The 24,673-nt window shown below is 36.9% G+C and overlaps 1 protein-coding gene across 2 annotated transcripts in view; it reads left to right on the top strand.

The window, feature by feature from the left end:
* The first annotated feature begins 4,982 nt into the window (after nt 1-4,982).
* VRK2 (VRK serine/threonine kinase 2) overlaps nt 4,983-24,673 on the top strand; it is a 97,668-nt gene continuing 77,977 nt past the window's right edge. For both annotated transcript variants that reach the window (XM_081254626.1, XM_081254625.1), the window contains exons 1-2: nt 4,983-5,296; nt 7,382-7,522. In XM_081254626.1, coding sequence (XP_081110752.1) covers nt 7,387-7,522 — 136 coding nt within the window. In that variant the 5' untranslated portion in view covers nt 4,983-5,296; nt 7,382-7,386. The remainder of the gene's footprint in view (nt 5,297-7,381; nt 7,523-24,673) is intronic.

Raw genomic sequence — 24,673 nt, 5'->3', positions numbered from 1 at the left:
TGCAAAGAGCATAGCTATTTGGTCTGATTGTTTATCTGATAGCTTTGAGATTCCATTTATCTGAATAATATTATTTTCAAAATTTCTGTGTCAGTAACTGCTTAGCTCTCCAGGGATTGCACATTTATGAGTGCAAATGGCCTCCCGATTTTTATAAAACAAAACTAGCTTCTTTGGCAGGCAAAATGTTTCCAGTGAAGTGATCTCCTTTTCTCACATTAAATAACAAAGATTGGATTTTTCTAAATGTTTTGTCTATGCAACATCTTTAACACTTTAATTGATTTGAAATGATCTTTGCCTTGTAAAGTATGTTCTCTAAATGGTTAGGTTTTTCTTCTTTCTTTGAACCAGTGTAAGCATTTCTACAGCACCTGGTTCTTTGAAAAGCAGAACCCATGCCATACCTACAAGTTGGAACACCTCCAAGAAAGTCCTTTTGTTTGTGTGTGTTTGTGGTGAATCATTCATAGTCTGTGAGATCTATCAAAATAGCGTTGTCTGAAAACCTTGTTTTCCTATTTTTTTCCTTCAGATGACTCATACTTCAGTGCTTTCATGCCTAGATTCTTTTTTCTTTCTTGTTTCTCATCATGTTCATTCAGAAGATGTTCTTTCACTAGTTCCAAAATTTGTATTTCTATATTCTGTCAGTTTTCATCTTGAAACATACACACAGCAATATGCTCAGAATTATAAAATTCTGCATTAAATCCCAACACTTAAAAAACCCCTCATCTTCTCAATACAGGTTTACCTGCACTTCTGTTCTCATTTTTATTTAGTACAAATTTATTAACATTTTAATTTCATTAGTGCTTGAAACTGTATTTTATCTGTTAGGAAGATTTTGGCTATGAGAAACATAAAAACCAATGCTAAGTGGCTTAAACAACAAGGGTACTTGATAACTCATGCATGAATATGAAAGGTATGGTGGCTTCAAGGTTAGCTGAATGAGTAATAATGGTCTCAAGGACTCAGGTTCTTTCTATCTTTCTCTTCAGTCATTCTTTTAAGTCAGTTTTATTGAAGCATAACTTACAAAAAAAATTCATGAATTTTAAGTGTACAATTAAATGAATTTTGGCAAATGTATAATCATATAATCACTACCACAATCAAGAAATTAAACGCCTCTATCATTCCAAAAAGTTCCGTTAGCCCCTTTGCAGTCAATCCCATCCTCCCAACCTAAGCCCTGCCAATTTCAATGGAATTATACAGCATGTACTCTTTTGCATCTTCTCTCCTTCACAAAGCATCATGTTTTTGAGATCCATCCAGGTTGTTGCTTATATCAATAGTTTGTTCCTTTTTATTGCTGAGTGATAGTCCATTGTGTAGGAGATATATTGCATACCACAATTTGTATACCCATTCACTAGTTGATGGGAATTTGAATTGTTTCCAGTTGTTGACTATTACATAGGAAGTTGTTATAAATGTTCACATACAAGTTGTTGTGTAGATAGAGGTTTACATTTCTCTTGAGTAAACACTTAGGAACATGAATGCTGGGTCATACGCTAATTATATGTTTAACATTACAAAAAACTGACAAACTGTTTTCCAAAATAGCTGTACTATTTTGGATCCCTACTACCAGTGTAAGAGAGTTCCAGTTACTCCACATACTTACTAAAACTGGGTATCTTAGTGCTTTGTGAAGAGCAAAATTTTTAATTTTTATTAAGTTAATTTATCAGTTTCTTCATATAGGTTTTCAGCTTCCCCCCCCCCCCGGGTACATTCTAATTACACAAATTCAAAGATTACAAAGATTTACCAAATCCAAGGTCATAAAATCTTTCTCCCAGGTTTTCTTCCAAAAGTTTTATAGTTTTAACTTTTGTATTTAGATTTAGGTTTATGATCAATTTCAAGTTAATTTTTATGTGGGGTATAAATTATGGGTTGAGGTTCTTTTCTTTTTTCCTCTCTTTCTTTCTATAATAGATGTGATAGATAAATAGATAGATAATAGATAGATGTTCTAAGTGTTCTAACCTCATTTGTTGAATGTTCTGCAATTTCTAGTGTGTTAGATTTGTACTTTGTTCTAAACTCATGGTCACAGATGACTGCAAAAATTCCAGGCATCACATTTGGAATGACATGCAGGAGAGACCATCTCTTCATAGAAGTGTACAGGAAACTTTTATTCATCTCTTATTACCTACACTTCATACATGCTTCCTGTCTAAATCAATCAGTGGAAAGAGGAATGGGACCACCATCACTCATTTATTCTTTTAACAAGAAAATGGCACGTTTTCTATATGCATTCTAGGGGCTAGGAGTACAGTAGTGATGAGAAGAGTAAAAATTGTTGCCTGCTTTTATGGAGCATACAATTTACTGAAGAATACTATTTGCCTATTTTCAAAATAAATAAGTAACCGGTATAATATGTTGTTGTACAGTATTAAGCACTGGGAGGGAAAAAGGAAAAGGGACTATGAAGTATTGTGGGTAGGTTGAAAGTTTAGATAGGTTAGTTAGGAAAGGGCTCACGGAGTTGACTTTTGTATAGGAGACCTGAAGAAGGTGATAAAGTAGGCCATACAGATATCAGATTGAAGAGTGGTCCAGACAGAATGAAAAGTGCAATAGTCCTGAGAACAGCAAGGAGGCCACAGTGGTTGCAGAAAGTAACAGGAAATGGGGGAGGTACAGAAACATGTAGATCATTGTAGGTAAGTCATTCTCAACCAGCAGCAATTTTGGCAAAATTTACAAATTTTTGTAATGTCTGGGGGACATTTTTGGTTGTCACAACCTGTAGTACTACAGAGGCCCAGGGTGTTGATAAGTAACCTACAATGCACAGGAGAATCCACTTTTGACTATCCTCCCCTTTGTCAACAAGGAATTATCTGGCCCAAATGTCAGTAGTACCAAGGTTGAAAAACACTGTTTTAGGTCATAGTGAGGACTGGCTGACAGTGACTGAATTAGAATGTCACTGAAGAGTTTTGAGCAGAGAAATGGTCTAAGCTTTTAAAAAGATCATGCGGCTGTTTGTTGTGAATAGACTGAGGGGTAGAAGGGTAAGAAATATGATAGCTTTTAGGAGGGTACTACCAGTATCCAGGAAGGACATGATGGTTTGGACCAGAAAGATAGAAATAGGAGTGGTAGGAAGTGATGGATTCTGGATATATTTTGAAGGCTGAGCTAACAGGATTTACGAACTGCTATGAACTAAATGTTTGTGTTCTCCTAAAATTTGTATGTTGAGACGTAATCCCCGAGGTGATGGTATTTGGAGGCAGGAGCCTTTGGGAGGTAACTGAGTCATGAACTTGGCCAGACTCAGGACTGTGAGGAATCATCTCTGTTGTTTACAAACCACCTAGTCTGTGGTATTCTATTATAGCAGTGGGAAAGGGCTATGAAACTAACATACTAGGTATATATAGGTATGAAACAGAGGAGCCATGTATGACCCCTTAAGAGTAATCTGTTGTGCCTGGTGCTGTTGTTGCATCTTCCCAAAGATCGTAACCTGGGCAGTGGGTAGAAACCTGAACAAATTTGGAATGGCAGATTTAATGCCCATATAAACGTTTGGGCAGGCAAACAATAGCATCTGTTACATATATATCTTATAGAAATAAGAATGGATGTTGTTAGACTAGTGAGTGACTATCTTAAAGGGCATGATTATTCTATGTATAGACTATTGAGTTTCTTTAAAAATGCTTTTTTATCCACATCAGAGATTTTTAAAAAGAGTCTTCTCATGCCATCTTTCATTTGGTGACAGTTTGATAGACGTAGGAAGTCTTAAAACCCTATTCCATCAAAGTCATTAAAGGATTTTGACTTCCAGTATTTGCATCCCAAGCAATTACTGACTTCCCATATAAGATGTTGATGTATTGTTTAAGAATTGCTTTCTGCGCATTTATTTTGCCTAACCTAAAATATTATAAGCTAACTATGAGTCCTTATTATATGTTAGAAAACTACTTATTTCTTTCACTTAATTATCATCATAATCTTATAACCGATAACCTGACAAACTCTACTTAGGCTTCTTGACCAAACTCTACTTAGGCTCCCCTGAACTCTTACTCAAATAGGCCTTGACTTTTGGACTTCCATTTTCTCTCTATACTGTCCAATTTTAGCAAACATCCTGCTAAGTTTAGCCAGAACCTCTCCATTCTCCATATCTAATCCAGTTCCTCATCCTCCACCACCCGCCCCCGATGATGTCTGATCACCTTGGCCTGTCTTCAGCAGGAATTCTGTTAGCACTATCTAACCAGAATCCTCTCCTCTCCCCTGATATTTCCTCTTAGTAATTTTCCATCCACTGACCCCCACCCAGGTCCTCGGCTATGAATTCCCGCTTTTCTTTGCTGTATTTGGAATTTAGCATAGCTCTTTCTCCTATTTCAAGAGTTTTGAATAGTCTTCCTTACCATTTTAAGAAATGTCGGAATAAGTTTTTCTTTAACAAACCTTCTTAACCTGAATAACTAGGGTTATTTCCATTTCACAGACCAAAAAAAAGAAAAAGAAAGTTTTGTAAAGTAATTACGTTTAGTCAAGATTATCCAACTAGTAAATGGATGTTGAGCCAATATGCCTCTGAGAACTTAAACACAGTGTTATAGACCTTCCTGCTCACACAGGCTTCTTGCTCTAGAGGCCTGGCCAGTGTGAGTGGCTGCCCGGGTAAATGCTCAGTAAGCACCGGCCCGTTGACTTGAAAACTCTAGGTACCGAGATCATGGTACAAGAGACCTGAAATTCCTTCTACACAAATGCACACCAAACTGATGTGATGGTGTAGACCCGCCGCCGCCTCTTCGTCTCTGCGTCCCCGAGCGCTGACAGGCCTCCTGAACGAGAACGCTGGCTGCGGCCTAAGCGAGGCTCCGTGGGCCCCGGGCCGGAGTCTCCGCCCAGAAGCGAGCTGTGTCGGGCGCGCGCTTCGCCGCGGGCCCAGGTGCAAGAAGTTAGTTTGGCCCCTTCCGCGGGCCGCGCCGGCTCCGGGCCCGCCTCCCCGCGGGATTGGAGGCCCGCGGCCCCGCCCGGCCCTGCTAGGCCGGCGGGAGGCGTCGCGCGGTTTGGCGGCGGGGACGCGGAGGGCCTGGTTAACCTCTTCTCGTCCCCGGTTCCTGGGGGTCGCGTCGGGACCCCACACTTCCGCGCCCCGCTCTCCGCCTGCCCGTCCCGCGTGGCGCCCCAGCCTGGGGAGGAGCTGCGGTCGGAGAGAGACGCCGGGGCCTCCGGGCCGCGCCCCAGCCCCGGACGGGCAGCGGTACCTGCTTTCGCGGTTGGTCCTGACTTTTTTCTAACTCAGTGCGTGAACCTGGCGCCCCTTCAACTCCCGTTCGCCCAGAGGGTGGGGCGGAGGAGTGAGGCGGGCAAGGAGATTGGGTTTCTCTTTTCGTCGGTCTAGAGGGAGGTTGAGTCGGGAAGTGAGTCTCCAGACGCCGGCGAGCTTCGGGTGGTTCGGGCAGGCCGGGCGTGGGGGTGTCCTGGGCCGACGAGCGGGCACAGGCGGGCGGTGGGCCGCGCTGCCCCGCCCCTGCCTCCGCTCTCACGGTCCTCCGCCATGGCCGCCCCAAGCCCAGTCTTGGCTCGGGTTCAGGCCTCTGGGTAGCGGTTTCTCCCCGGAAACTCGTGTTGAGCACTTTTCATCGCAGCCCTGGGAGGGGACCCCAAAGCAGCAGGGATGTCTGTGTCGGTACTGGCCTTGAGAGGAGGCTGGCACTTCCTCCTGTGAACTTGGACTCCGCATCCATGCCCAGAATGCGCATTGTATAGTCAGTCACCTTTCAGGTCTCAAGTTCTGATGCCACAGAGTTGCCCCCAAACTGTGTTTGTCTTCTTTATACTGATTGAGAATTTATGCCCTGCTGAAAAGTTGTTCTCTGTAGACTTTAGGTTTTAAATCAGCAAATAAATGTTGGGCCCCAGTACATAAAGTACTGGTCAGTATATATAAAGTACTGGTTAAAACTTTTCCTGTTTTGGGCATCGTTCATTTAAATTCCTGGCTTCCCTTGTGTTCGCGCTAGGAAGAGGACAGGTGAATATTGTTAAAGATTTCTGCTGTGTTCCTTTGCTCTACCTGGGGTGTTGCTGCTGAGTAAAAGATAGGGCGTTGATTAAAGTAAGTGAAGCAGGGAAAACCTACTAAAAGGAACAGAAACCTTCTCATTCCGAAGATGGATAGCGTATACAATGAAAACTTTACTTTTATTTCAAAAGCACTCACCAGTTTTAAAAAATTCTTTGGAAATACTTAGAGGATGGCAGTTACTTTCACAGTTAGTTTCAGGCCTGTATGCTGTGTGTGTGTGTTTTTCCCGAAGAACTTTTCTCTTCCGACTCAAAAATCTCTGGTGCAATTCACTAACCTGTGTACAATTAAAATTAATTGGGTAAAGTTGTATGGCTATACTATGGAGTCCATACTTTTGTTGTTGGCAGTACTGTATTAATTTCTAAGACAGGGCAGTTTTCACTGGTGAGGGTGGGGAAGGGACAGGATATAGAGGAACAGAAAGAAGCTGAAAGAGTAGTGTGCCAACCCTGAAACTGCACAGTGGCCTCGTGCTCTGCTTAGTTATACATCCATGAAAACCCAGTGCTTCGCTCATTTAACAGATATTTACTGAGTACCTACTCTGTGTCAGTTGCTGGGCTTGGTAATGATGTACATTACCGTCGTCCATGTTCTCCCGGTCAAAAGCTGTATTTTCTTTCCTAGTGACTGAAAACCTCATCTTTGACATTTAGCATTCTCAATGAAAGGACTATTTTCATATATATGAAATTTATTTTCTTTTTGTAATTGGAGATTGTTAACTCATTTCTTGAGGTGTATTCTGCACTGTTAATAGGTTTTTTTTGTTTTTTTTTTTTGCGGTACGTGGGCCTCTCACTGTTGTGGCCTCTCCCATTGCGGAGCACAGGCTCCGGACGTGCAGGCTCAGCGGCCATGGCTCACGGGCCCAGCCGCTCCACGGCATGTGGGATCTTCCCGGACCGGGGCACGAACCCGTGTCCCCTGCATCCGCAGGCGGACTCTCAACCACTGCGCCACCAGGGAAGCCCCTGTTAATAGATATTTTGACTGCCTAACTGAATTTCGGAAATGTTAAGTGAGGTTCAGCAGGTTTGTTTGTTTTTTAACATCAGTGCCTCTTAGATTTCAATATTGTAATGTTGGTGAATCTCCAATTTGAATAAAATGTGTGGGCTTTCCTAAGCCCAGTTGACTTCAGAATCCTAATTTCTGGGAACCTGGGAAAGTGCCCCATAGAAGACATTTTAAGAAATGTATTTTATCTGGAGTTTTCTTTGTTGTTGTTTTTATTTTTAATCACTATTTCACCCCTTCTGCCAACAGAAGTGATGCCACCAAGAAGAAAAGAGAAATACAGACTTCCTGTTCCACTTCCAGAAGGCAAGGTCCTGGATGATATGGAAGGAAAACAGTGGGTGCTGGGCAAGATGATTGGCTCTGGAGGATTTGGTTTGATATATTTAGGTAAAGTATAAATCACCAAATATTCTTATATATGTGACTATAACTGTGATTTCTTAATAGTATTTTGAAAATTGAAACTTTGAAATAAGATATAATCCATAAATGTACTTTTCTAAGTAGTATGAAGATAATGTTTAGTAAAATGTCTAGGTTCAAGACATGACTGACCCCAGTCCTTGTTGTCCATGTTTTTCTGAATGACTCTTAGAAGTCTTTTCAGAGCATAGTTACACAGTCTGCCAGACAAAATGTTAATGTTCTTTTTTGAGAGTGTTTTCCTGGAAACATTGCTTTTTACAGCTCAGAGAATACAACTGTATGAATACAAACACTTTCCATTTGTGAATCTTAATCATTAATATTTAAGTAGTACAGGGTTCTGGTCATTTCTTAACTAGGCCTCACTGGAGAACTGGGCCTTCATACCTCAAGGCATCTATTGCGTGGAATGAATTAACTTCTGTACATCTAGAATGGTACTAGTTACATGCCATCTTGGGATAATTGTTTTTTTTAATTAATTTATTTTTTATTTACTGTTTTTTATTTTTGGTTGCATTGGGTCTTTGTTGCTGTGCGCGGGCTTTCTCTAGTTGTGGCGAAGGGGGGCCACTCTTCGTTGCGGTGTGCAGGGTTCTCATTGCTGTGGCTTCTCGTTGTGGAGCATGGGCTCTAGGAGCGCGGGCTTCAGTAGTTGTGGCACTCGGGCTAATAGTTGTGGCTCGCGGGCTCTAGAGTGCAGGCTCAGTAGTTGTGGCGCACGGGCTTAGTTCCTCCGCGGCATGTGGGATCTTCCCAGACCAGGGCTTGAACCCATGTCCCCTGCATTGGCAGGCAGATTCTTAACCACTGTGCCTCCAGGGAAGCCCCTATCTTGGGATAATTAAGAAAATAGACACTCATTTAGTTTTTGTGTTCTTTGGTACAGGTAAGGAACCTGAGTTGAGTATACTTTTACACTACGTTTAAAAATTTAAAAATTACACTGACTTTAAAAGGATTATTCAGGGCTACCTTGTATCTGTAGTTTAATGATCAAGAAATATCCATTACAAGATGAGATTTAATGAATAAAATAAGATAAATATTAGTGATTAAAAATATGCTCTCAAGGAGCAGTTCTTCTAAATATATTGACTCATTATATGTGTGTCTGTAAGAATTTAAGAAGTTGGTAAAAAACCTTCTTTGGAGGAATCTTGGGTTCCTCATTAAACATTTCAAAGTGTAGGGAAGGAAGGACTTTCCCTCTACCCTCTTAAGCTTGATACCTGGGTTTATGAAATAAACTGACAACAGGCAGATTAACAGGAGAAAAGGTATACAAATTTATTAATTTTTTTAATGTTACTTGCACAGTAATATCAGGAAAAAAAGTGAATAAATACCCTAAAACACGGTGAGATTTGAGAGCTTACATACTGTCTTAATAAGGGAAGGGGAGATACAGGCCACTTAAGGAACAGTAAATGATTTTTAGGAAAGATTAATAGCCCTTAGAAGAGTAGATGGGGGCTATGATAGTTTATAACAAAGTTTGGGAGTGGTGTCAACTTCTCATCTCTTCTGTGATGAGTCAGTCTTTCCTGGTTGATGAAGCGCTCCTGGAGGGAATTTAAAACAGTGGAGTTTTTTTTTTTTTTTTTTTAGAGGCTCTGTCTTTAGGCAAATAAAGGGAGTTCAGAGGAAGCCTCTCCCTACATTTGCTATTTTTCAAATGCCTTTAGTTCAAAATAATCCTTATGCCAAAGAGGCATATTTTAGGGTGGCATATTCTGCCACCCTTCTCACACAAACATGTTTCATGGATCATGAAGGATAAAGCTTCTCTTCTGATAAAATTAAGATTGTAGTTTTGAACAAATGGATGAAATTCAGTCAGTAAGTAACTTAGTAATCACCTGAGTGTCTAATCTAGTTGGAAAGATAAGACCAACACAAAATTATTGCATGGGTTAAATAAAGAACAGCTTCCCCATTTAAAGGATTTGAACTTTCTTGAAAAATGCTATGATTCTAAGTACTAGATTGAGTGACATAGACAGCACTGTTCAACAGAAATGTAATACAAGCCATGTATGTAAAGTAAAATTTTCTAGGAGCCACATTAAAAAAAAAGTAAAAAGAAACAAGTGAAATTTAATTAAATAATATGTATTATTAAATACAATATATCTAAAGTATTATAATTCCAACATGTTATCAATATTAAAAAAAGGAAATATTTCACTTTTTTAGTTAAAGTCTTTAAAATCCAGGATGTGTCTAGTCATATTTCAGGTGGTCAATAGCTACGTATAGGTAGTGGCTACCACATTGGATGGTGCAGATAAAGACCCTGAGAGTACTTGGGTCTACACAGAATAGAATTCTTTGTAGAATAAGTGTTGGTTGAGACTCTGAACTAGTGAATGCTCTCGTATGTCAGAGAGTAAGGATCTCTAGTACATTGTCTTGACTCAAGGTCAGAGAAATGGAGTTGAATAAATTATTTCTGATGTGGCTGAGCTATAGCCTTGGATCGCACAGCTTATCAGTTACACTTTCAGTTTTCTAATGTTTGGATTATTTGAGTAATTTCAAAGAACTACAGAAAAGCATTGATTGTGATGGTCTTATTTCTTTTCTCTTTTTTTTTTTTTTTTTTTTTTTTTTTTGCGGTAGGCGGGCCTCTCACTGTTGTGGCCTCTCCCCTTGCAGAGCACAGGCTCCAGATGCGCAGGCCCAGCAGCCATGGCTCACGGGCCCAGCCGCTCTGCGGCATGTGGGATCTTCCCAGACCGGGGCACGAACCCGTGTCCCCTGCATCGGCAGGCGGACTCTCAACCACTGCGCCACCAGGGAAGCCCATCTCTTTTTTAGATGTACACATTATATGTGTTAATATGTATTTAAATTTAAGTGCATGTTTAAAGTTAAATTATATGTCTATACACATAATACATATATGTATGTGTACATATATGTGTATACATACTCACTACTTGTGTGGTTCCTGTTGTGAAAAAGGAATTTATTTGCTTAGGCATATGATTTATTTGTCCCTATTTAAATACAGAAAAATCTTTGCTTCTTTCAGTCCAAGTACTGCACATATTTTTTTACTTATTTTTTTCTCAGTAAGATTTACTTTGCAACAATTTTCAAGGTTTCATATGTTATGAAATACCCCCTACTATCTGAATTTCAGAACCTGGATCCTGGAAATATAAGCAAGTGCACACGTTGGGGGAAGGACTTTAAAGAAATGTTTAGCTGTTTTGAGGAAAAGTCTCCATACTTCAGAATATATAATAAAGCTGTGTGTTCCAAGTGTTGTTATTGTTCTATCAAAAGTGGCATTCATAAATCATAAGATCAGCTCTTCAGTGAGATGCCATCAGCAACAACTTCATTAAAATTAGCTTTTACTTATTTTCAAAGCTAAGCAAATCCATATGAAATTATATCATGTTTTTGCATTTTACCATGGTTCTCATCACTTCCTGTATATATAAATGAAGAAGTAGGTAAATTCAGGTTTCCTTAGTACCTTTGTGTCCAGTTTCTTTTTAAGCATCATATTTGCCAGATATACTCTTTCAGCAGACACTTCATCAGCATTTGTCACCAAAGGCTGAGAAGAAGCTAACCGCTGTGTCTAACCCATTGTGTGTGTACAGCTGTCCTCGAGCTTTGAGATCAATCTCCAAGGCCTTTTCAGTAGTCAGAAAGAAGGAAAGGGGAAGGGGCAGAAATATTTTATATTTACTCTTGACTTGGAGAAATAATGTGCCTGTAGCATTAATAGAAATAGTAATAAGAAGGAAAAGAAAAGTCTGAATACAAGACAAAGTTCTTTCTTTGTATATGAAAAGAGAGGAGGGGAAACGGGAGAATGGAAACTGGTTTAGGGGGTGGAAAAAATTGCTGTTATTTTGGGATCAAATAAGTGAAAAAAATTTCTAAAACTTCAGGAGAGAGAACTAAGAGTTTGAATTCTACTTTAGTGCTAGGTATAACATAGAACCAAGCAAACTAAGGGAGAATTGCACGAATAAAAGCATGGGCTTTGGTGTTAGGCAAATTTGGGTTGAATTTGACTGAGCCTTTTGCAAACTTGAGTGACTTTCACCTATTCACGAGTCTTTGTTTCTATTCTGTATGATAAGGGTAATAATAATAGTGATGATTAAATAGGATACGGTTTTTAAAGAACTTGGAACTCGATAAGCAATTCAATGTAATTTATTTATTTATTTAGAATTTCCCATTCTCAGTGATAGTTGAACTCTAAATTCAGTGTCTGTTACCGCAGGAGATTAGGATGGTGACAAAGACATCTACTGGAGAGTTTTTCCATTTGTCCTGCCATGGACTGTGATGGATTTAGCTACTGAATGTGGTAAAACTAAGAACATAAGAGAATGTCAGTAGAATGACATTTTACTTACCAACCTCTATCTATTTTTCCCACTAAAATTTACAATAGTAGCCATGATGACATAGTGAAAAGTTCTCATTTAAGCTGTTATCTTATGTTTCAGATATGAAAGATACCGTGTTTCAGAAATTAGTCAAAAATCTAGAAAAACAGAATTACAGGTAATAAACTTCAGCCAAATTCTTCAAGTACTCATGAAGTCTTCTTATATTAGTACAAATAGAAATGATTTATCTGTGTAAGTTTTAGTTTTTTGAATTTGAGCATAACCATGACAATTTAACATCTTTGGAACATCAAGCACAGACTAGATGTTCAACAGTTATTTGCCTGAGAGATGGAGATAGATTGGGCTGCTTAATCCACACAAGCCAGTTGCTTTATTCTCTTCCATAATTATAGATGTTACCCTTAACTCCAGCCTGTAATCTTAGAGATGTACTCTTAGTCACAAGAAAAACTGAGACAAATTAACTCTCATGATGTCATCTAAAAAAATCTCTATATAAAAATCTCTATATGTTTTATTGACAATAAATCAATAGCATTATCTTTTCTAAATAATATGTTATTATAACTAAAATTAGCTCTCTTGAAGCATTAAGATCAATCATTTATTTATGGATAAATGTTTAGACTTCAAGTGACTGCCATGCATTTTTTGGGTAATCCTCTCAGATCAGCTCAATTTTGCTCTTTAGAAACAGAAGAAATCTTTTTTTTTGGTGGGGGGGTGGTAGGACAGGGAGAAGAGGATAGGATGACTAGGAGTTTTAGAAATTATCAAAGTTTAACTCACGTATTTTATTGATGAAGAAACAGACTTCTTTTTATGAAGAAATAGAAAAGATTATTTATACATGTATGGTTTTTACTTATTGTACTTTCTAGTAAGCTGGAATGGATTGATTTTTAAGGTATGCAGAGTAGTGTTCAGAAGAGCCTAATGATAATGCTAGCAACAAAGTAGAGTTACTGAAACATATACTGCTTCATTATATATTGCTGTGTTAAATGTTATTTTGGCAGTGTTTTATAGAGAAGGCTTTGAGATAAGCAGTTACTCTTATCTGTTACAGTGCTTACTAGGAACCACAATTGTTACTAGGAAATTTTGCAGATGATACTGTGTGGGTGAAAAGAAGAAGGAAATAAATATGAAATAAGGATAACTTGTACTAGAAACTGTAGTATATAAGATAAATTAGTTCTCAGATGAAGGTGTAAGAGGTAATAGGTGATATAATCTCAACAGAAGAAGAGATCACTTGGGATTTTGTGAGTTTAATAAACTTGATATACCTTTCACAAGAATACTTAAAGTCCTTCGAAGTTGTATTTTAATTTTGTATGTGCTGTCCATCGGCTATTAATTTTGAATTTTAAAAGAGTGTTCATTTACTTATCAGTTAAGAAATCTAAGTATCTGCAAAAGTTTGGATTCTTTGTATAAAAAGAGAGTGTTCTTCTAAGGCTTACTTAGCCTTTTCTTATCTCTTTCATTTTTGTAAGTGTCTGATCTTCTTTTTAACATATTTTATATTGTGGGTCTTCAGTTTCAACATTTCTACTCTCAAACTCTTTTGCCTTAAGGGAAGATTTACAAACTGCTCTGTTCTTCAATGATTTATATATTATGTCTCTTCCACTGCACCTGTTACTATCTTATAACTTTACAATGGTCAAGGTTTTTAAATTTGAAACCTGTTTGCTATAGGGAAATGTCTTCTTCGTGAAATGAGTTCACCTCTATTGCCACACAATAAAAAAACTCCCAGCTTTCGGGAGCTTCTGGCTTCCTTATGAAATAAGGATAGACTTTTGCTTCTGAAGTGTTTTAGGGTTTTTTTTTTCCCTTTAGATATGGAAGAAGAGTAGGAAGTATGGTCCTTCTTTTAAGAAACAGGAATATCTATGTTTATAAAATAAATGAAAAGAAAATTAAGAAACTCTAAAGCTCTAAATGGGAGAATTCATTAGAAATTAGCTATTTGGATGATGAAAATTTGTCCACCATCCACATTTAACAATGATTCAACGTGTTTGTGGATCTTACACTGCTTACATAGTTTTGCAGTTAGTGGTCCTTCAGAAAGTTTGTCCCTTATAACTCCATTATGTGAACTGAGTACGCTATGCAGTATTCTATGTGAAAGTGTATTTTAGGAGGAAAGACACAAAACGCAGCAATTATTTCAAGAAAACTGTTGAAGATTTCCATTGTTTCTTTTAAAGAGGTGGACTTCATTTAGTCAGGTAGACTTTTCTTTAACATCTCCAATCAAGTAATACTTGAGGAAAAAGGTTCCGTAGAAAGACATCCATTGAAGGCCAGAAACATCTACAGATGCAATGTGATCTCAGGCAATGAAGCATGTGGCCCTTCATTGGCATTATATGATAACAGGAGGATCTTCTGGCAGAAGAGCTGACTTTTGCTGAGTTCTGCATGCTGCCCCTCCAAACCCATCTTTGATTGGCACCTATGCCCTATTGAAACTGGCATCACACCTTCTGAATGGGCACAGTGCCAGCCTAGCAGATGGGTATGGGCAAAAGCATGCCAGAAACCCAGTATGTGCATCAAGTTTAAGTATCAGGGGCCCAAACTCCCATCCAGGGATATAAAAACTGCAGTCTGTTGAGAGCTTTTTGTGCTTAAGGTTAAAGGACATGCCATTTCTACTCCAGCTTCGAGGTTGATTAATTTCGAAAGTCAAACAGGAGCTCCTGTGGCTGTGTCAGGCAAAATTCTGTCTTTGGTGAATGAGAATTACTACTTCATGTAGGGAAGAGAAAGTATTGTAATGAAGTGTCCAATGAGAGTTAGTCTCCCGCAAGGGCCTCCAGCACTTAAGCAGCATGCATTCAGTGGAGATGAATATTTCTGTTCTCCAGCAGAGCCAGGTGCATTCAAAGCCAGATCTTCAACCTGCTGCAGTAAAGAACCCTAAATTTAGAAAGGGCAGGTAAAGTTTGGAACTCCTTGGTGGCAGCTCTCACCCTGAGCTGATGAGGCTTCACAAAAGTGTATAAAGGAGATGAAGGAAAAACTAAATAAAAAACCTTCAGATTACTTCAGCCTGAAACAGACAGATCTTTAACAAACCAAGGGGAAAAGTTTAGTCCCTTCTCCTCAATGCAGAAATTCTTCTGAATTTTATATCAATAAAAAGTTAGTTTACCAAAATGTTAGAACCAACTTAATGCATAAGTAACAAAGCTTCCTATTCTAACATTTATTTCATTGCATGTCTATCATGTATATAAACTTCACTTCTTGAATAATGGATTTTGCATAAAATTGAGTTCTAAATATCATATTCCTTATGATCGTCTCACACCAGCTACAGAACTGGGCAAAAAAAAAAAAAAAAGGGCATCATTCCTGTGATCACTTTAATCGTATCCCCTAAATGCTCTTAAATTTACAAGAATGCCTGTAAGACCAGCTGTGGCCAAGAGAAGCTTTTTCATAATCACCTTATAGCCATTGCTTTTTCTTTTCCACTGTGTAAACTTTATCTATGGAGCAGATTCCATGAGACCATTGTGAATACTTCAACGTATTCAAAACATATAACTGCCACAAATTAAACTACTAAAACTAAAGCTGGTGCATTGTAACTGCCAAGTAAAACTGGCACGTCCCTCTGTCAGACTGCGGGAGAGTATGCCATACAGTCCTCAGAAAACACAATTCATCCAGAAGCACTCTTGTCACTTGCTCTGATATTAAACCAGAGAAAGTGACATTAATTAAAGAAGTGACGTGAGCCAACAAAGGCAATGAAATTCTAAGCTTTGGCTCATGTGCAGACCTTACTCCGACTTGCTCTGCTTAGGTATCGTGGCCATTTCTGAAGAGGAGTGTGGCTACTTCCCTTCTCCTCCTCCTTTCATCTTTCCATTCTGAAGCATCATTTTCAAGCAACTAAAATTTCATACCCAGGGTTGCACTAGCCAGTTGGTACACTGGTAGTCATTGCAGGGTTTCCCAGAATAGTCATGTGGTGGCATGTGATGCATTTACTGCACTTGGTAACTGCAGGAGATGAACAACAACTAGAGACAGAAGAGAGTTGGTCTTACAAAAAGGCAAGCAGCAGCCTAATCGAGTAGGGTACCTAGATTCGGTAGACCGGGAGCTAGGGGAGTCTGTTGCTAGTATCGCTGGTGGAAACGAATGATGGCTGGTAGGCCTTATGAAAATTCTAACGTGCTAACGAGCCGAGCAGGGGAGTAGCCACAACTTTTCTCATTCTCTCTTTGTTCCTTCCTGTAGTGTGCTCTTTCTCAGTGCTTATCTTGTTTCATATGATTGCCATTTGTATGCTGTTTACCGTCCATCAACACTAGATTATAAACTCCTTGCAGGTATTCTCTCAGAGTGTTTAGACCTTGCATACAATAGCTTAAAAAAATGATTGGTTAAATTAACTCTAAAACTAGTCTGTTCAGGAAAAACAATTTTCCCAACAATTAGGTGATCTGAGATGAAATTTTGTTCTCTATATACTATAACATGCAGCATGTGTGTAAGGCACTGTCCTTTTAGATTTAGAGACATTGTTTTGTATATTTTGGGGAATTCGAGGGGAAAGAAGTTTCTGTTCATTCTCTTTCCAAGTATGTTTTTTAAATACAAGAAGCCTTAATCCATAGATTATACGATTTATTGGGGAAAGTCTACTTTGCTAATGCCTAGTGCAGAGAGAGTTAAAAAAAAGAAAAGGACATTATATTAAGAGTAAATAGTTTTGTGTTTAGAATGAAACAATTTACTGAGTAGCACTTAATTGAAGTAGACCTAATAGCAAGTATAAACTTTTGTGGAGGAAATAGATGGGGTTTAATGTTAAATGGATTGACTTATAGGCATGTAACATGCATAAGAAATCCACTTTTCAAAGGATATAAAGACAACTTTAGCAGAAAATACATTATTGGAATTTCTTTTAATCCAAGTGAATGAAAGGTTTGATTAAGAGTTTTGTACATAGTCAGAAGCTTTTGTTACAGTTTCTGGGCATGGGTGTTTGAGATCAGGAATTTTCTATCTATGTAATTAGTCGCGAGGTTTAATGTACATTTTTCGTATCAGGCAGACAATGGCTTCAAAGAGACAGCAGCGCTGCAAAGGAGCAAGAAAAGAAGGCCAAGGTTGACATACACAGAGGCAAAACAGCGTAGGAAAAATCAACACGTTTTGCAAAATCAATCATTGAAAATGTGTCAGTGTTCAGGAGACTGTCTTTAATTTGCAATCCAAGTGAAAAAGAGTATTTAAATATGAGAGGCAGTATTATTGAGCCCAGCATGCCTGCTACCACTTGTTTGACTAGCTCAGAATAGAACACTGAGAGGCAAGGGCTCAAAGTTAAATGAACATTTATACATTTTAAAATCAAATGAAAGATGCAGAGTATATTCATGAATTAAATTTTGTTTCAGAACCCTAAATTTAATCAGCTGGAATTACTTTTAAAGTGTCATTCTATTCAACTTTTGGGAATGATGAATTTGCCTTTTAATAGGGATGCTGTATTTTATCATGAAGATGAAACAAACTGTCTTTTGTTAATTATTCCCCAGAGACACTGGCCATTTTTCTCTCCTATGCTTAGTGTGGAGTAAAGGCAGCTTCCCGCAAATTTATATCAAGCAAGAGCAATCAGAAGCTACAACATGTGTGAAAGAGGCTCATGGAGGGCATAGTGTCCATTGTAGGTGTTCTGAGTGCTACCTAACGAAGTTCTTAGAGGTAATGTTACCAAAGCCTCACTATGGAGGCTATGAACGTAGGACATCGAACAGTAAAAAGGAATGAAAGAAAGAATCTCTGGTAAAGTGTAGCAGATGAGTCAAGTGTGTCTGGGGCATACTGCTAGGGATGGTTCTTGAAATCTTTTTTAGACAATCATCATCATCATGATCAACTGCTGCTAAAATATTTTACTTAGTGTGTGCCATGCTCTGTGTTAAATGCTTTATATGCATTATTTCATTTAATCCTCTCAGCGGCTTGATAAGGGAGTTATTGAGGCCTAGGAATGGTAAGCAATTTGTCTCTATGCTATAGTTTTAATAATTGCCTCCATCTACATTTGAACTCAGGTTTCTTTGCTCTCCTGATTGATGTCCTTTGTCAAAGAACACTTTGAATTTATTACTAGCCAGAGAAAATAGTGGCAAATGACATGCTTGTGACATGCTCATTTCTAAAATAACAGTGAAATATCTAATTGATAGTATTGGCAGCTAATGTAAGAAATATGTTAGTGATGATGCTGATAATGGTGTCATTTTCATTCAGATTGACAACGTGAGGTGTAGATCATCCGTGATATGTTTTTAATATTAAGTTCACAAAATCTTTGAAAGACCATCTGATATTTATAGCAAATCTAATGTTAAGAACTAGAAAAAATACATACACCAAAAAATGTACTATACCTAGATCAAACAATATTTTTATGAAAAAGAAGTGAGAATAGTCAACAGTGCACACAAACTGATGATAAAGATTTGGTAGGTTTTTCTGCTTTTTAAAAAATGAGTAAATTTGTTTAGTTTATAGGGATTTTATGCATTTGTTTTAAGGCTAATAACCAACAGGAAGATCAGAAGAAGCCTCTAAATCCCTATGATACAGTTTTAATAAGCATCATGTAAAAATATTTTTACAGATATTGAATTATTTTTGACCATGTCTTTTTTCATTGGATAATAATTTTTTTAAATTAATTAATTAATTAATTAATTTTTTTGGCTGCATTGGGTCTTCATTGCTGCACGGGCTTTCTCTAGTCGTGGTGAGCGGGGACTACTCTGTTCCGGTGCGTGGGCTTCTCATTGCAGTGGCTTCTCTTGTTGCAGAGCATGGGCTCTAGGTGTGCGGGCTTCAGTAGTTGTGGCACACAGCCTCAGTAGTTGTGGCTCGCGGGCTCTAGAGCGCAGGCTCAGTAGCTGTGGTGCACGAGCTTAATTGCTCTGCGGCATGTGGGACCTTCCCGGACCAGGGTTCGAACCCATGTCCCCTGCCTTGGCAGGCGGATTCTTAGCCCCTGCGCCACCAGTGAAGTCCTGGATAATAATTTAAAGATACACTATTTAGAAAACTTGGTCTTTTTAAGAGTAAAATAAACAAAAATAAATACTTGGATAAGTGAAATCTTGATAAAGAATATGTTTCTTTATAGAATTTGTTCAGATGCCAAAATATTTTATATATAATAGAAGTTTAGTTTTTGAAAAAGTATTCAGTTTTGCCAAGATATTATTACACAATAGTAATTTATTATGTACCTATACATGATTTTATGAAAAAAAATTATAACATTTCATGAAAAGGCAAATCTTTAAGTGTTTTTAATGGAGATAGTTATTAGATATTGCAAAGCTAGTTTTTATGCTATGATACTTTTTTCTTGGGAGTATATACATAGCAAGGAAAAGAATGAACAAAATATATTACATTAGAATACATGTTATTGAGCACTTATGGTGATATACAGTTATTAATTTCAGTTTCTGGAGAATGTGAAGAAAAATGCTGTTCATTATACTTGATCTTGTTTCTATTAAAAGATCATGTGTTACAATTCTAACATATATCTCCAGTGTCATATGTGAGTATTACAATTGGGCCTGAAGTATTAGTTATGTAAACCTTCTGTCTTATAAAGTGTTAGGAGGGTGGTAGAAGGAAAAGTAGTAAAACCCACTAAAAAATCTCCACACAATACACTTCAAGACAAATGAAAAGAAAGCAAAACAAAGTGGCGTACCTAATAGACCATTTTTGCTGTGTGATGGAAAGGGGAAGAAAAACATTGTAAGACTTCTATAATATCAGAATTTCTACTTCAGCAGAAAGATTTTGACCAAGTACAGATGTTCTGAAGTTAACTAGTTTAATGTAAATGGAATGCATTATGGAATCTGTCTTAAAAATAAGAGGTTTTTATTCGGGGAAGGACTTTTAAGTCCTTTCTGACCCTGAAAATCTGTGAGATCCTGAAAGATGGTGAGAGATATTGAAACATGGATAGAGGCTTTAAGGACAGAATTGACCCAGCTAGCAAAGAATTAGCTATACTACTAATGAGCAAGCAAAATAAATCTAAGGCACAGAAAAATGATGTAAAGAGAACATCAAAAAGAAAAAGTAATGGTTCTGTTATCTTTTTATGTAGTATGTTTTTGGATAATAAGAACATTACATGAAAAGGTAAAGACTTTCAAAACAGAGACCATAATGAAAGATATAAGAAAGATTTCCCTTATTTGAAACCTAATTTCAGCATGAATATTAGGAAGTGTTTCAAAAAGAGTGAGTGTGGAGCCAAAGTTCTTACATAGTGGCTTTTTAAGCTTGAAATGCAGAATGTATAATATCATTTCAGGGAGGGAGTTCAGGAACTACTTCAGCCCTTAATTAATTCATAGACTAACAATAGGATAACTTCATAATAGCTAAGAGAAATATGGCTATCATTCCAGTACACTATCTGGCCAAACGGAATGCCTCTTAAGAGAGAAGGAAACATTTGAGGACTTAGGAAATCTGAAATCATTTTATAACAGATTACCACAAAGATAAAGTAGACTTGAAAATATATAAGTGAAAAAGACTTCCAAGAAATAAATGAATTACAAAAAGATTTGATGACACAAAGTAAAAAGTTTAGTAAAAACTGGACTTATGAATACAATTTTATAATGCAATTCACATTTCTAAAGTAGATTAAAGAACTGTGGTTAGGAAATATAGGGTTAAGAGTTAAACAGAAATGTTGGTACATATGAACTGTTTAAGCAAGCTCGAAATGTTTAGTTAATAATAATAATAATGAAAACATCTGAATTAGAGTATATCAGTGTGAAGAGTGTTTAAGAAATAGATAAATGGATTGAAAGATAGTCTATTATAAGATAAATATGTAATATGTACCACAACCAGTAAGTAATCGGTTAAGGAGAGCAAAAAAGAATAACAATAATATAAATTTACAGAGTGTTGTATTATAATTCAGTTGCCAATTACTACATTAGATAAAAACTGTCTGAAATCCCCTATTAAAGAATGTCATTGACAAAAACCCCATAATCACTTGCCAAAAGAGAAATACCTAATACAATAAAATATAAAGACACTAAAAGATCAAGTTTCTTCATGCATGTGTAAGCAAAGAGTAAGATAAGCATTTTTTAAATTGTTTTATATTCCATAGTAAAAATTATTAAGAGAACTAAACAAGGACATTATGTAATGGCAAAAGGTTAATAAAGCCAAGTGAAAATGTAATCATAGAATCCAATATGACCAGAATGCTACCGTTCGTTTTTCTTAGAGAAGAAAGAAAATCTAGCAGGTGTTCAATAAGAACATGTTACAAATATAACTAGAGGTATTATAAACAGTCGGGAAATGACAGATCAATCACCAGTAGGTCTTCATACTGGTCTTTATGGAACCCAGGTATACAGGTGAAAGGAGTAGGGGCTGTGGTTCACTCCACCCATGTTTCAACCTGAGCATTTCTGCTTTGATCTGTTCTGTGTATCAGGCTGCCAAGAAACATTCCATTACTAAAAAAGTGGAAGATAACTGATTATGCTACAATAATTAATAAGCTCCAGAGTTGAATATGCAGTTAATAAGAACTGATTTATACTTGGAGGGGACTTAACAGCATTATAGAGAATAAAATCTTTCTCCCCCAACTGTACAAGAACTCATTTTAAAAATTGTGCGTGGTGATTTATTAGTAGTAAATGTAAAGAAAAATCAGAATTTTTATATGTCATAGTCTTGGAACCCAAGGGTGGAAATAAATACCAATATTGTCTTGCTTGTTTTGTTTTTATGACCTGCATTCTATCTCAAGATTCTAGGTATTCAAATAGTGTTTAGTTTAAGTTCACCACCCCCTTGACGCCTACTGTTTTCCTTTTTGCATTTTCTGCCAAAGTTGTATATCGTGTGTTTGTTTTCAATAATATTTTTGCCTCTCTTTTGTCAGAGACAAAATTTTGGAGAATTGACATTTTTAATGTTGAGTCTTCAATCCGCAAGTAGAGTATCTCTCTCCATTTCTTTAGGTCCTTGATTTCTCTCATCAGCATTTTGGCTTCTGGCATATTGGTCCTGTACATGTACTTTTAGGTATATATGTAAGTTTTTCTCTTTTTCTTTTTAAAATTTTGATGCTATTAAAAATGGTGTTGCTTTTGTAATTTTGGTTTCCAATGGTACATTATTAGTATATAAAAATACAGTTGATTTTTGCTTGTTGACTATACGTCCCATCGTCTTGGTAAATTTACTTATTAGTCCTAGGATTTTTTTTTTCAGATTCTTTGGAATTTTCTATATAGATAATCTTGTCATCTGCAAGTAGGAATCACTTTATTTCTTCCTTTCGAATCTGTGTACTTTTTATTTGTTTCCTGACTCCTTGCACTGGCTAGGACTTCCAGCACTTTACCAGCACTTTATTGAGTAGAAATGGTGAGAGTGGACGTCCTTGACTGTTCCCAGTTTAAGGGAGAAAGCATTCAGCCTCTCATCACTTAGTATAATGTTAGCTATAGGTTGTTTGTAGTATTCTTTTTCAAATTGAGGAAGCACTCCTTACTATACTGAGAGTTTTTATCCTGAATGGGTGTCGAATTTTGTCAAATACTTTCTCTGTATCAATTGATAGGATCATTTGGTTTTTCTTTTTTAGATTCTTAATATGGTGGAGGACATTGATTTCTTTTTTTTTCTTTTGCATCAACATTATGAGGGGAGGATATTGGTCTATAGTTTTCTTTTTCTTGCTTTCTTTTTTTTCCCCCCTACCGTCTTTGTTTGGTTTTGGTTTTGGTTGTAGGGTAATGCTGGTTTCATAAAATGAGTTGTGAATTATTCCCTCCTTTTTTGCTTTCCGGAAGTGAATATATAGAATTGATGTTACTTGTTTTTCATGTGTTTTGTAGAATTCTACAGTGAAGCCATCTGGGATTAGAGATACCTTTTTCCAAAGGGTGTTTGTTTGTTTGTTTGTTTAGAACTTGATTTCACCTGGGACTTGTTTGGTTATTTGCTTCATATCAGGTAACTTTTAGTAGTTTGTGAATTTTAAGCAATTGTTCCATTCCATCTAAGTTGTCAAATTTCTATGTATAGAGTTGTTCATAGTATTAGTTTATTATACTTTTAATGTTAACAGTTTCTATAGTGATACTCCTTTTTCATTCCTGATATGGATCATTTGTCTCTTTTTTTGCTTTTCTTTTTTGTCAGTCTTGACATGGGTTTGTAAATTTTATTGATCATTTCAAAGAAACAGCTCTTGGTTTTGTGGATTTACTGTATTTTTCTGTTTTCAATCTCACCAATTTGTGTTTTTTTCTTTTTTGTCTCCTTCCTTCCATTTGTTTTGGGTTTAGTTTGCCCTTTTTTTCCCCTAATTCCCTTAGGTGGAAACTTACTTATTTGAATCTTTCTTCTTTTGTAGTATAAGTGTTCAATGCTAAATTTGTTTCTAAGTCCTCCTCTGACAGAATCCCACACATTCTGATATGTTTTAGTTGTCATATATTACATCTATATTAACTTAAATTCCCCCAGACCATATTATAATTTTTGCTTTAACCATCAAACACATTTTAACTGAAGGAAAGTGTAATCCATTACATTTTCCCAATATTTACCATTTTTTTCTCTTCTTTTATTCCTGATAGTTCACATTTCCTTGTATGATTTTCTTTTCTTTTCTGAATATCTTTCTTTAGCAATTCTTATATAGCAGATCTGCTGGCTATGGCTACTCTTAGTTATTCTTCACTTGAGAATGTCTTTATTTAGCTTTAATTCCAGAAGGATATTTTTGCTGGATATTGGATTGACTGTTCTTTTCAGCACTTCAAACATGTTGTGACTCTTCCCTCTGGTCTTCAGGGTTTCTGATGAGAAATCCACAGTGATTTGAGTCATTTTACCCTGTAGTTAATTTATTTTTTACTGTAGCGCCTTTCAAGATTTTTCTTTGTTTTCGCTTTCAGTAGTTTGATTATATGTGTCTGGGCATTGATTTCTTTGAGTTTATCCCCATGGGGATTCACTGAACTGTAGGTTCATGTATATATAAAATTTGGGACATTTCAGCCATTATTTATCAAATACTTTTTCAGCACCACACTCTTACCTCTCTACCTCTGGAACTCCAATATCATGAGTGTTAAATGTTTTGTTATTGCCTACAGGATCCTGAGACCCTGTTCAATTTTTCCATACTCTATCTTGCTGTTTTTCAGGTTGGATACATTTTTATTGATCCATCCTAAAGTTCAGTGACTCTTTCATGTATCATCTCTATAATCATATTGAGCCCAATCATGAATTAAAAAAATTTTTTTTTGTTCATTGTATTTTTCATTTCCAAAAGTGTCATTTAACTTTTTCTTTGTATATTCTATGTCTTTGATGCATTGTCTGTCTTTCCATTTGTTCCAAAAGTGTTTGCCTTTATTTGCTGGAACATTTTTATAATAGTTGCTTTGAAGTCTTTATCAGATAGTTCCAAAATCTGTATAATTTTGGCATTGATGTCTTGAATTAGTGTGGTGATTTTGTTACAATTTATTAACTAAAGTCCATAGTTTACATTAGGGTTCACTTATATAGTACAGTTTTATGGGTTTTGACCAATGCATGATGTCATGTATCCACCATT

The sequence above is a fragment of the Mesoplodon bidens genome (assembly GCF_964165515.1).
Source record: "Mesoplodon bidens genome assembly, chromosome: 14".
NCBI lineage: Eukaryota > Metazoa > Chordata > Mammalia > Artiodactyla > Ziphiidae > Mesoplodon > Mesoplodon bidens.
This window is presented reverse-complemented; position numbering and strand designations above follow the sequence as displayed.